At 41.8% G+C, this 13,620-nt stretch overlaps 1 protein-coding gene and 1 pseudogene across 20 annotated transcripts in view; one reads left to right on the forward strand and one right to left on the reverse strand.

The window, feature by feature from the left end:
* PARP4 (poly(ADP-ribose) polymerase family member 4) overlaps positions 1-13,620 on the reverse strand; it is a 105,075-nt gene that overhangs the window by 89,717 nt on the left and 1,738 nt on the right. For 8 of the 20 annotated variants that reach the window (XM_057707088.1, XM_057707099.1, XM_057707085.1 and 5 more), the window contains 4 exons: positions 12,411-12,508; positions 10,230-10,329; positions 7,929-8,061; positions 6,523-6,724 (listed from right to left, as the gene is read on the reverse strand). In XM_057707088.1, the coding sequence (XP_057563071.1) occupies positions 6,523-6,724; positions 7,929-8,060 (334 nt within the window). In that variant the 5' untranslated portion in view covers position 8,061; positions 10,230-10,329; positions 12,411-12,508. Of the gene's footprint in view, positions 1-6,522; positions 6,725-7,928; positions 8,062-10,137; positions 12,387-12,410; positions 12,509-12,540; positions 12,592-12,627; position 13,620 lie in introns of those variants that run through there. The other 12 variants (XM_057707097.1, XM_057707089.1, XM_057707094.1 and 9 more) reach the window with 5 other exon arrangements.
* Positions 4,270-5,633, forward strand: LOC130835926 (antizyme inhibitor 1-like; annotated as a pseudogene).

A 13,620-nucleotide genomic window follows, 5' to 3' on the forward strand; every position in this document is an offset into this window, starting at 1 on the left:
GAAAGTCTGATATAATAGCATTTCTGGGTAATCATCTGTATACAGAGGCTGCATCAGACCAAAACATTTAGATTTCTAAAACTCTTATAAACAATACACTTGACATCATACGATAGCTAACACACATCATGTTCTTATAAATTAATATTTATCAGAACTGCAAGGACCTACTGTATAGCACAGGGAACTATATTCAATATCTTTAATAACCTATAATGGAAAAGAATCTGAAAAAGAACATATATATATATATAAAACAGAATCACTTTGCTGTACACCAAAAACTAACACATTATAAACCAACTATACCTCAATTTAAAAAAACAGAGCTGCCTTTTTATTTACTTATTTGGCTGCGCCGGGTCTCCATTGCAGCATGTGGGATCTTAGTTCCCTGACCAGCGATTGAACCCGGCCGCCAGCATTGGGAGCACGGAGTCTTAACCACTGAACCACCAGGGAAGTCCCCTGCCCAAAGAGAGGGTTTGACTTTTTAAATTGAAGTATAGTTGATTTACAATATTATATTCATTTCAGGTGTTGACAGTGTTTCAATATTATTATATATTATACTCCATCTAAAGTTATTACAAAATAATGGTTACATTTCTCTGAGCTGCAGGATGTATTTTTGTTGCTTATTTCTTTTATACATAGCAGTTTGTTCCTCTTTTTTTTTATTGTATTCTTTTATTTTATTTTAAAATCTTTTTATTTATTTATTTATTGTTTTTGGGGGGATACACCAAGTTCAATCATTTGTTTTTATACACATATCCCCGTATTCCCTCCCTCCCTCGAGTCCCCCCCACCCTCCCTCGAGTCCCCCCCACCCTCCCCGTCCTAGTCCTCTAAGGCATCTTCCATCCTCGAGTTGAACTCCCTTTGTTATACAACAACTTCCCACTGGCTATCTATTTTACAGTTGGTAGTATATATATGTCTGTGCTACTCTCTTGCCTTGTCTCAGCTTCCCGTTCACCCCCCACCCCCTCCCAAACCTTGAGTTCTCCAGTCCATTCTCTGCATCTGTGTCCTTGTTCTTGTCACTCAGTTCATCAGTACCATTTTTAGATTCCGTATATGTGAGTTAGTGTACAATATTTGTCTTTCTCTTTCTGACTTACTTCACTCTGTATGACAGACTCTAGGTCTACCCACCTCATGACATATAGCTCCATCTCATCCCTTTTTATAGCTGAGTAATATTCCATTGTATATATATGCCACATCTTCTTAATCCATGCATTTGTTGATGGGCATTTAGGTTGCTTCCATGTCCGGGCTATTGTAAATAGTGCTGCAATGAACATTATGGTACACGTTTCTTTTGGGATTATGGTTTTCTTTGGGTATATGCCCAGGAGTGGGATGACTGGATCATATGGTAGTTCTATTTGTAGTTTTTTAAGGAACCTCCAAATTGTTTTCCATAGTGGCTGTACCAACTTACATCCCCACCAACAGTGCAGGAGAGTTCCCTTTTCTCCACACCCTCTCCAGCATTTATTGTTTCTAGATTTTGTGATGATGACCATTCTGATTGGTGTGAGGTGATACCTCATTGTGGCTTTGATTTGCATTTCTCTGATGATTAGTGATGTTGAGCATCTTTTCATGTTTGTTGGCCATCTGTATGTCTTCTTTGGAGAAATGTCTATTTAGGTCTTCCGCCCATTTGTGGATTGGGTTATTTGCTTTTTTGGTATTAAGCTGCATGAGTTGCTTGTATATTTTGGAGGTTAATCCTTTGTCCATTGTTTCATAGGCAACTATTTTTTCCCATTCTGAGGGTTGCCTTCTTGTCTTGTTTACGGTTTCTTTTGCTGTGCAAAAGCTTTTAAGTTTCATTAGTTCCCATTTGTTTATTCTTGATTTTATTTCCATGATTCTAGGAGGTGGGTCAAAAAGGATCTTGCTTTGATGGATGTCATAGAGTGTTCTGCCTATGTTTTCCTCTAGGAGTTTGATAGTGTCTGGCCTTACATGTAGGTCTTTAATCCATTTGGAGTTTATTTTTGTGTGTGGTGTTAGGAAGTGTTCTAATTTCATTCTTTGACATGTAGCTGTCCAATTTTCCCAGCACCACTTATTGAAGAGGCTGTCTTTTTTCCATTGTATATTCGTGCCTCCTTTGTCAAAGATAAGGTGCCCATATGTGTTTGGCCTTACTTCTGAGTTCTCTATTCTATTCCATTGATCTTCCTTTCTATTCTTGTGCCAGTACCATACTGTCTTGATCACTGCGGCCTTGTAGTATAGTTTGAAGTCAGGAAGCCTGATTCCACCAACTCCATTTTTCCTTCTCAAGATTGCTTTGGCTATTCGGGGTCTTTTGTGTTTCCATACAAATCGTAAGATTTCTTGCTCTAGTTCTGTGAAAAATGCCATTGGTAATTTGATCGGGGTTGCATTGAATCTGTAAATTGCTTTGGGTAGTACAATCATTTTCACTATGTTGATTCTTCCAATCCAGGAACATGGTATGTCCCTCCATCTGTTTGTGTCGTCTTTGATTTCTTTCATCAATGTCTTAAAGTTTTCTGCATACAGATCTTTTGCCTCCTTAGGCAAGTTTATTCCTAGGTATTTTATTCTTTTGGTTGCAATGGTGAATGGGAGAGTTTCCTTAATTTCTCTTTCTGCTCTTCCGTTGTTAGTGTATAGGAATGCAAGAGATTTCTGTGCATTAATTTTGTATCCTGCTACTTTACTAAACTCATCAATTAGTGCTAGCAGTTTTCTGGTAGAGTCTTTAGGGTTTTCTATATATAATATCATGTCATTTGCAAAGAGTGACAATTTTACTTCTTTTCCAATTTGGATTCCTTTTATTTCTTTTTCTTCTCTGATTGCTGTGGCTAAAACTTCCAAAACTATGTTGAATAATAATGGTGAGAGTGGACACCCTTGTCTTGTTCCTGTTTTTAGAGGGAATTCTTTCAATTTTTTCCCATTTAGAATGACGTTGGCTTTTGGTTTCTCATATATGGCTTTTATTATGTTGAGGTAATTTCCTTCTATGCCCATTTTCTGGAGAGCTTTTATCATAAATGGATGCTGAACTTTGTCAAAAGCTTTTTCTGCATCTACTGAGATTATCATATGGTTTTTATCCTTCAATTTGTTGATATGATGTATCACGTTGATTGATTTGTGTATATTGAAGAATCCTTGCATCCCAGGGAGTTTGTTCCTCTTAATCCCTACCCCTTTCCTGCCCCTCCCCCTTCCCTCTCCACACTGGAAACCACCAGCTTATTCTCTGTTATCTGTGAGTCTGTTTCTGTTGTTATCTTCGTTTTTTTACATTCCACATTCCACATATAAGTGGTAATATATAGTATTTGCCTTTCTCTGTCTGAATTATTTCACTGAGTATAATACCCTCCAGGTCCATTTCTATTGTTGCAAATGGCAGAATTTTATTATTTTTTATGGTTGAGTAATGTTCCACTATATGTATATTACTTCTTTATCCATTTGTCTGTTGATGGACACTTCGGTTGCTTCCATGTCTTGGCTACTGTAAATAGTGCTGCTATGAACACTGGGGTGCATGTATCTTTGCCAATTACTGTTTATATTTTCTTCAGGTAAAGATCCAACAGTGAAATCCATTGCTGGGTCATACGGTAGCTCTATTTTTAGGTTTCTGAGGCACCTCCATACTGTTCTCCATAGCGGCTGCACCAACTTACATTCCCACCCACAGTGGAGGAGTGCTCCCTTCTCCCCACACCCTCTCCAGCACTTATTATTTGTAGGCTTTCTGATGCTGGCCATTCTGACTGGTGTGAAGTTATATCTCACTGTGGTTTCTATTTGCAAAAACTGTTTGACTTTTGGTGTGACTGATGAGAAGTGTACTTCTCAATATCCAAAGGCTTTCATTGGGGCCAGATTCCAAACTAAAATTTGGGTTTGTAAAGGAGACAGGTTTCTACTGGAGAGTGCAGCTGGTGTGGTGCATGCCTGACCCATGCTGTCCCCACAGCCCAGGGCCCCCCACCGGCCTCCTTGGGTGTTTCTGCTCAAGGCAACCACATTCCTCTTTAAAAATTCTGCCCAAAAAGAGAAGACACTTTGGGCTGTTATCTCAAGGTGAGCTTTCTGACCAAGCATACAACCAGCTGGAGGGTGAGGAAAAGTGCTGCGCAGAAAGCAGTCTGACACCAGCACAGAGCCACCTTGGGAACCCAGCTGACAGTGGGTCACCTCCTAACTTGTCTGCTTTGTTGCATGTTCTAAGGACCCAATAGGGCTGAGATGTGCAATGTGAACTGCTCAGTTGGCCTTTTGGATAAAGGAACACACTTGGCAAATGTGATTGGTGACTACGCTTATGAACGTATCCTGACAGGAGAAAATGCATTTTTTTGCAGGAGATCTTGGAAAGACTGCGAAGAAACACAGTCAGTGGCAGAACCAGGAGGCTCACACACAGCCATCCTATGTGGTAAACTGCAACTCCACTTGCTGTGCTTGAGATCCACCAGCTCCTGGAGCTGGCCTTGCTGGTTCTAGGAAAACTGATACCGCTCCAGTGCAAGAACTGGGTGTGTCTCCAGAAACATAATTTACAGTAACATCTGCAAGCCAGTGTCTCAGGTAAAGTAGGCAGCAAAAGTCGCAGTGAATGTGACGAGGAAGCCATGCTGAACAGAACTGCACACCGCCACCCTAATCCCAGGACCGTATTTCATCAGGTTCACTCGGTTCCTCTGTCCTGGCTCTGGGGGCACTGGCAGCATCCACCGGCTCTAGAGCCTGCAGGCTCCACTGTGCTGCTGCCGCTGTAGACCAGCTCTGCCCGCCCTCTTCCCCTTCTCTTAGGGCCGTGCTCCTTACTGCAGCAGGAGACGGCACTGCAGGTGAAGATGGTAACGTGAAGTTTGGCACCACCTTGAGGAACGGGAGGCATTTCTTGGAATGTGCTAAGGAACTGGGTATCCAAATTACCAGGGTTAAATTTCAATTTTAAGGGCCTGCAAAGAATCGCAAGTATACATTCATGCTCTATCAGATGCCCGTGTGTGAGACACGGCTGGAGAACCTGGCTCCACGATGAATATGTTAGGCGTTGGTGGAGCCGAGCTTCAGCGGGAAGAGGTTAACTGTGCTGCCAGCTCTTTGCTGGGTGTCTGCTTTCCTGAAGGATCTGGCGTTAAGATAACTTCAGGACCTGGAAGATACTGTGCGTCTTTTGCATTTATATTTGCTATTAACATCATTGCAAAGAAAGCTGTTGAAAATGACACATTTTTCTCTGGAACAGAAAATACCAGAAGTGATGAACCAGCATTCACGTATTATACGAAGGATAGTGTTTACGGTAATTTTGCAAGTAAACTTCCTGAGGACTTAAACACCACCCCAAAGTTCACAAGAAATACAAGAATGATGTTTACGAGCAGCCCTTGCGGTCCACCCTGTGATGAGCTTGCCCAAATTGTGGAAAACTCTTCTTCTTGAGTATGGGAGATTGGCTTTTCTCTGGTAACAAGGGAGCAGATTCTTTCCATGAACCATCTGCTTTTCATGATTTTTCAGAGGCCAGCCATTTATGACATGATGTCATTCAGCGATGGGGTGAGATGTGGGGTGCTGGACCCACTCACACACAACGATGAAAGCTGCTTCTTTGAGCCTTTGTTCACTCGGCTGAGCCTCAAGACAGCTTCTCCACTGAAGCTTAAACAGGCATTAACCCTTCTTCAGATCTGAGCTGCAGGTGCAGCTTGTCTGGTCTACATTCCAGTGTAGAAAAAATGTGAACAACCTTATTCTGCTAATTCTCTTGGAAACAAACGCTTTTAGTAACAGGTGTTTGGGACCAGACGAAATCGGCTTTCATCTATAATTCACTGGGGGTAACTGGGAGATTTAGGTAATATATACAGATTTAAACTTACCAGTCTGCCCTACCCCTTAAGCATTTAAAACAAAATATGCAACAAAATGGATGACCTAGTGGCGATGGAAGCCCGTTAACTGGGTTCCCCATTAAACCATTTACGTACAAGCAGTACACAGTTTTATATTAAGGACTCATGTTAAAAAGTCTTGTAAAGTTAATGTCTTTCACTCAGATACATCAAATGTCAGAGGAAGAACAGTGTGACTTCAGTAGATATGTTTAGTGTGTACAGAATGTCACTGGATGCTCAGAACTGTAGTTTAATGATTGTAAAATTGCATTATATTATTTGTTGCATTTGACCTAATGTAACCTTCATGACTGCAATAAAATTTTGCATAATTTAAAAAAATGACACATCTAGTGTTCTGAGATTATCAGTGTTTTTGTAGTCATTTTGAACCTGACCGCACCAGACTGAACATTGAGAAATTTATTTCTATTGCTAAAGTAGCCTTCTGTCCTTCACTAGTTTGCTGCCCATTTTCTGAGATAATAAGAAGCCTACTTATTTTCATAGTATTTCTTGACAATCCTTTGGCTGTAACATCTTTGACAAACCAAAACGTTTCCTCTAGAACATCTAACACATCAATACTTACCAGAGCTGCTTGCCTCTTGATGGGGAGTTGGTGCGAAGTCCAGGGACTTACTGGGATGGTAATTCCTTACGTCGAGCAGTCTCCTTTCTTTGAGAGATTCCCATATGAAATCTGGGTTTGCAATATGAATATGGTACTTTTGCATAGACTTCAGTTGGCACTGGCTCAGAACATCAGCGTTGTCTAAGATTATGTGTGTGCACTAAGGAGACACCATTCATTATGCGTTGGTAAAAACAAAACTTAAATACGTTATTTGTACCTGTTTTTCACCCAGTTTGTAACAGTTTTTCTCAGATTTCTAAAACTTTTATGAATGACAATTTCTAGGTACATAAAAGTTTAAAAGAATCAACAGCATATGGATAGGTATGTATCATAAGTGATTAACCAACGAACCACCTCATCACAGGAAGTAAAAACTGAGGCCCAAAGTCATCAGACCCCAGGCCTGCAAATGCAGGGCCTGCCCCTTCCTGGACCACAGTCCCGGGGTTTGCCGACAGGGAGCCTGCTTTCTTCTGTAAAGCACCTTCAACTCCAGCTGGGTGCTGGGTGCTTCTCTGGCATTTAATAGTTTGCCCATGATTATCAGAAACAGAATGTCCTGGTTCACCTCCACTTCAGGCAGAATTGAATTTCTTCCCTTTCACCGCTTGCCTCACTTACTTCTCTCACCAATTCTGTGGATGGATGAATAATTCACGTCTGTTCTCAGTTCATTTTTGGGGTAGAGAATGTCAACATGGTCTCTCATTTTTAGGAACTCTCACATACTGTGAGTGCAATCGTTTGGGACATTATTTTCCAGTGTATATAAACATCTGGAATGTGCATACCAGCTACCATGACAAAGGAAGCAGTTCGAGACGTGATGCTGAGGAATGATCTTGCAGATAAATCATGAAGTGGAAAAGCAAGTGCAGACGTGTGCAGACGTGTGTCTGCTATGCTGTGTCCGTGGCTGAAACAGAGCTGTGTGCTTGCATGTGCTATCTACACAGGGAGCAGCTCTGGAACCGGGAATAGTGGTGGGGAATAAGCTAACATTATTTTACTTTTGAGATACTCTACAGTGTGTGGATACTGTGTAGTTATTCAAAAATAAATTACTAAAATTATAAATAAATAACAAATTAAAATAAATATTGAATACCCTTTGAACCTTTCATTCCACTCGTAAAGAAGTAATTAAGCAAATGTATGAAGATGTGTGCATGAGGACATGCAGCACACCATTGTTAATAATTAGTGAAAGTTTGGAAACAACGGCACACTTTCTCCTGCCTTTGCTGACTTTCTCCTGCCTTCGCTGACTTTCTCCTGCTGCTGATTTTCTCTGCTTGCTCTCACCCTCTGGTAACGCATAATGTTTATCATACAGTTCTCATTAAGTTTGCAAATACCTGAGCATTTAATAAAAGGGAAAAATGTCCACCATTTTCCTTAATGTCAGTTTGTAGCTTTTTCTTCTGTTGACGAGCTAAGTGCTTGACTTTCAAACAGAAGGTACAATTTGCGAAGATTCCCACAGTCATCCTGTAGGGAAAAAAGTTTAAAATGATAGTTTTTAAGGATTCTCTTTTTCAGTGAATATAATTGACAGTGGATTGAGAATTGTTCTGCATGTAAACTATGGGACAGTTGGGCATTATTTTAAGAAAAGACATTGCAATCATGTTATAATCACAAAAACTGAACATTATCCAAGCTTGCAATATGTTATGTTGGTTTCTGACTTTTATGGCTAATACTGTCACTCCCCCAAATCCTTTTGTTAGGCTCATGATATACATCTTAATGAAAATGTGACAGATTTCAGTTACAAATGGGTGTGTTTTAAGAAAGTAGAAGCATTTATTTCTAAATTAAAAATTAAGATTATGTAATAGTGAAACCACGGATTTTTATATATAATTCTTTAAATTCAAAGAGACATTTGTTACGCGGGTTTCTGATAAGCCACTCTGGGAAAAAAATTGAACAACTAGTGATAAAAATACCCTTACGTTTAAAAGGAAAATACACACACACACACATTTGAAGTTAGTTTAACTTCTCTCATTGTGTCATACATTCCCACATATAGAAAACAATTACTTCTAAGGAAAATAAGCATATTTTGAACTGAAAGAACTTTTATATGTATTCAACAATAAACTAACGAATGGTGAGATACTGGGTTTAATTCACAGCAGCTATTTGTCAGTCTTTGAACCTGGAGTCATCTCTGACAGCTTGTTCACATAAGCTGTGCTTCCTGAAGGGCTGTGGGTCCCACTGGTTTAAGGAGGGTCAGCGAGCAGGTGTCCACCTCCACACGGTCTCCTAAGCTTTGATGGTCAGGTTCCCTTGGCCGGATGCCCACCCTAGGCCCTCTGCTGGGCAGCAGTGTCCATGTGAGGCCTTAAATGCCATGTGTGTGTAGACAACCCCCAGTTTAGGACAGAAGGTCTGCCGCGTCCCAGCACGTACCCCCAACATCCTGAGCCCCCTCCTGGCCAGCCCCCGCCAGGGGTGCTGTCCTTGACTTCGGCCCCCACCTGCCCTCGGCACCTGTGGTTTGCACCTGTCCCCCCAACACCAGAAGCCAGGCCTTTTCTCTATCCCTGCAGCCCCCAGGGTTCTGCCCAGCAGCGGAGCCCTGACATCTTTCCACTTCTGCTCCTCTCTGCCTCTCATCTCTTCTCCACACTGAAGCATGAGTAACCTTTTTCTTATTTTGAAGATTATGTTTCAAGTGAAATTCAAACTTCCTAGCATGGGGGCTTCCCTGGTGGTCCAGTGGTAAAGAATCCTCCTCCCAATACAGGGGACCCAGGTTGAATCCCTGGTGGGGGAACTAAGATCCCACATGCCCGGGTGGGGGGTGGGGGCAACTAAGCCTATGCCACAACTAGTGTGTTCCCTCGCCACAACTAGGGAGAGGAAACCCGCTCACCGAAACCAGAAGACACCAGCGCTGAGCAAGCAAAGAGCCCTTATGCCTCAACGCAGATTCCATGTGCTGCAACTAAGACCCGAGGCAGCCAAGAAAATTTTAAAAAAACACCTCAAAACCCACAAATTTCCTATCATGGTTCAAGGCCTGGCCTCTGCCCAGCCTCATCCTGGCTGAGGTGGTTTTTTCTTAAGGCTGGCAAAACCCTTAGGGCCTTTGCACAGCTGTTCCTCCTGCCCGGGACCCTTCCCCCTACCCCCACCCACATGTGTATCCCACCCAGGACCTAGTAGTATCTGCCTAACAAGTTAAAAACCTAGGCTCCACATTTCTTTTTTCTCATGAGGTCTGGTTAAATGGAAGTCCCTTGATTTAGCTCTGCCTTTCCTGAGCATTAACAGTCACTAACTTCATAGGTGCAGAATGTCTTTTATATTCAAATTGATTCACAATTACCCGTGTGTAGACAGGAATGATGCTAGATACTGTGAAAGACATTAGACTGTGCTATTTAGGTTAATCCATCTTGTTCGCAATTTCCAGAGTTAAAAAACAAAGAACAAACAAACAAAACTCTCTAATGAATCTTTCGCTATTTTCAGGACAGCCGGTGTCTCATGCCCGGCTTGTGTTGGACAAGGCAGGCTGAAGCCGGCGTGGCGGCCCAGACCCACCTCTGCATCCAGACCCGTCCTGGGTGACCTCTTAAGTCCTCTGACCCGGTCTTTAAAAAATGTTTTCTAATAGAAAAGTAGTTCATGTTCACCTCAGAAAATACAGAACTGCATAACAATAACAAAATAATCTCAAAACCAGGGCTCTTGTCTTGGTTTTTTTTCCCAGGCTTTCTTCTATATATATATGACCTGTAATGGAATGTAAGATTATCAAAACTGAAACCATACTATATTCATAATATCTATCTTGCATTTTATGTCAGCATTTTGTCTTTAACATCTTATCATTAAACATTCTTGGAAAACATTTTTTTTCACCAGTAAGATTTTTAAAATTTATTTATTTATAAAAATTTTGTTATACTCGATTTACAATGTTGTATTAATTTCTGCTGTACAGCAATGTGATTCAGTTATACATCTATATTATTTTTCATATTATTTTGGAAAACTTTTTTTTTTAATATTTATTTATTTGTTTGGCTGAGCTGAGTCCTTAGTTGTGGCATGAAGGATCTAATTCCCTGACCAGGGATTGAACCTGGGCCCCCTGCAATTGGGAGTGCAGAGTCTTAGCCACTGGACCACCAGGGAAGTCCCTGGAAAATATTTTTATGGAAGCTATCTTAGATACATACCATAAATCAACTATTTCTATATTGTTGGGCAGATTTATAAATTTTGGTATCAAAACCAAAGCTGTGATATACATCATCATAAGTAAATTTTTGTTTACAACTCCAGTGACTGTTTTAGAAAACAGTCCTAAGGTACTTAACAGTACCAAGTCAAAGAGTTAAGTAATTTTTATTCTTGTTAATTATATTACTTTCCAGTTTTAGCTTAAGTTGTATTACTTTTCAATTTTACTTATAATTCCTAGTAAATGAAGAAATTACTATGTATTTGTCTTTCTAACAATAACTTCTCCCCACAGTAAACTAATCACCACGAAGAAGAATAAAAAGCAGCCATAGTGAATGGAAATGTTCCAAACTAGATGGTGGTGGTGGTGGTGCACGACTTGCTAAATTTATTTAAAAATCTTTGAATCATACAATTAAATGGAGGCATTTAATGGCGTGTAAATTATACTTCAATGAAGTTGTTTTTTAAAAGGCACTTATGATGTGGAGAAAAGGGAACCCTCCTACACTGTTGGTAGGAATGTCAATTGGAGCAGCCACTATAGAAAACAGTAGGGAGGTTCCTTAAAAAAACTAAAAACAGAACTATCACACGACCTAGAAATCCCATTCCTGGACATATACCCAGAAAAGATGAAAACTCTAGTTTGAAAAGATTGGAGCACCTCAATATTCACAGCAGCATTATTTACAACTGCCAAGACATGCGGGCAACCTAAGTGTCCACTGACAGAGGAATGGATAAAGAAGATGTGGTATGCAACGGAATATTACTCAGCCACAAAAAAGGAAATAATGCCATTTGCAGCAACATGGATGCATCTAGAGGATATTCTGCTTAGTGAAATAAGTCAGAGAAAGACAAGTACTGTGTGACATCACTTATACGTGGAATCTAAAAAATAATATGAAAGAATTTATTTACAAAACAGAAACAGACTCACAGACATAGAAAACAAACTAATGGCTATCAAAGGGGAAAAGGGGGGAGGGATAAACTAGGAGTGGCATTGACAGATATACACTACTATTTATAAAATAGATAAGCAACAAGGATATACTGTATAGCACAAGGAACTACATTCAATGTCTTATAATAACCTGTAATGGAAAATAACCTGAAAAAAATATATATATATATAACTTAATCACTTTGCTGTACACCTGAGACTAACACAATATTGTAAATCAACTACACTTCAATTAAAAAAAAACCAAATAAGAGTTGTTTAGCCACTGAGTATGTGTGTACATGCATGGGTATGCACTTGTATATGTGTAAACAGTACACACGTATTAAAGAAGAAGCACCTATGATCCTTTCATCCAGAAACAACCCCAACTGTTGACATTTTGATATTTCTTTCTGGTGTTATTCTTTGCTATATCATTAATATTTTATAAATTGTTTTTATAAAATGTTATTTATTCATATTACTTATTTAATTTTAAAGCCAGTTTCTCTAACTTTTCATGAGAATTTTCCCATGTCACTAAATATTCTCTGAAAGTATTTGTAGTAGCTATCTAAGCTTTGTGTTATTTAACTCTTCCCCAATCATCAGATATTTGGTTATCTAAAAATTGTTCATTACACACTTTGAGGAAAATGTTTGTACATACATTTTTCACTAATCTCTGCCTCTGTTTCCTTAGAATAGATGTCAAGAAGTGGAATTACTGTTTTAAACACTGTAGATTCTTTTAGCCTTTTTTTTTCCCTGTGGTAAAATATACATAACATAAAATTTACCATGGTAATCACTTTCAAGCGTATAGCTCAGTAGCATTAAGTACATTCACACTGCAATGTAAATGTGTAAAGATGTTAAACATAAACCTCTGGTCCATTCTTAGCGGCTGAGGCCACAGGGCAGGAGAGAAAGTGACACTGAGTTTCCTGAAACTTCAAGTCGGGCCTGACTGCTGCCTTGCCGCAGGCTCTGTCTGGAGTCTCTTAACCGCCTGCCCCTTCTCGGGCGAGCAGCTTCCCGACAGACACACAGCACCAGTCTCCTCCTCTTCTCAGACTTGCCCTACACAACAGTCAACCTGCAGCGGCCGCCGGAGCTTGCTCTGTAACGTGAGCTCTGAGCGCCTTCCACCCGCCCGGCCGGCTCAGCCGCAGGTCTGGAGAGGACCCCGGCAGCCCTCACACGTCCGGCCTCTGCAGAAACCCCGGGCGTGGTCGCGAGCGAGGGGCTCCCTGCCTCACGATGGGGTCTCCCCCGCCGCGAGTCTCCCCGGAGCCCTGCTGCGCCGGCGCCCTGCCTCGCTCGGGCCCTAACGACAGCCGCACGGCGCCAGCTGCAGTCGCCGCCGTCCCCGGAACCGCGGGGTGGCGCGCACGCTCACAGCACCAGCACCTCAGGGGCGGCGAGCCTCTGGGGGCCGCGGGGCCTCGGGCACCTTTATGTCCCCAGACTCGGGGCCACTTCGGGTACACAGGAGGCATTCGAGAAGGGCTTGCGAACGGAAAACTCCTTCGAGCATCCACTAAAGCCTAGGATTAGTGAAACAACACACACACACAAACCCGTTCTGACACTACTCGCCTATCTGGACGCAAATGCCACCAACACCGCACCCCCCTAACGGGGCCGTGAACCCCCAGAAAAGCCCAGGCCCCTGCTGTGGCACTGCTCCTGCTCCAGGGAAGGTGACAGGTCCACACACAGATGGGGCCAGTCGGTGCTTCCTGAAGGACTGCTCTACTCACACGCGAGGAGGGACCCCGCGAGGCGCGCGCCCAGGGTGCGCCCCCTTCACGGCGGCCCCACGCGCCCCGCAGGCGGCGGCCTGGGCCCGCCCCGCCCCGCACGCCGCCGCCCCC

This window comes from Hippopotamus amphibius, chromosome 14, assembly GCF_030028045.1.
Source record: "Hippopotamus amphibius kiboko isolate mHipAmp2 chromosome 14, mHipAmp2.hap2, whole genome shotgun sequence".
Taxonomy (NCBI): domain Eukaryota; kingdom Metazoa; phylum Chordata; class Mammalia; order Artiodactyla; family Hippopotamidae; genus Hippopotamus; species Hippopotamus amphibius.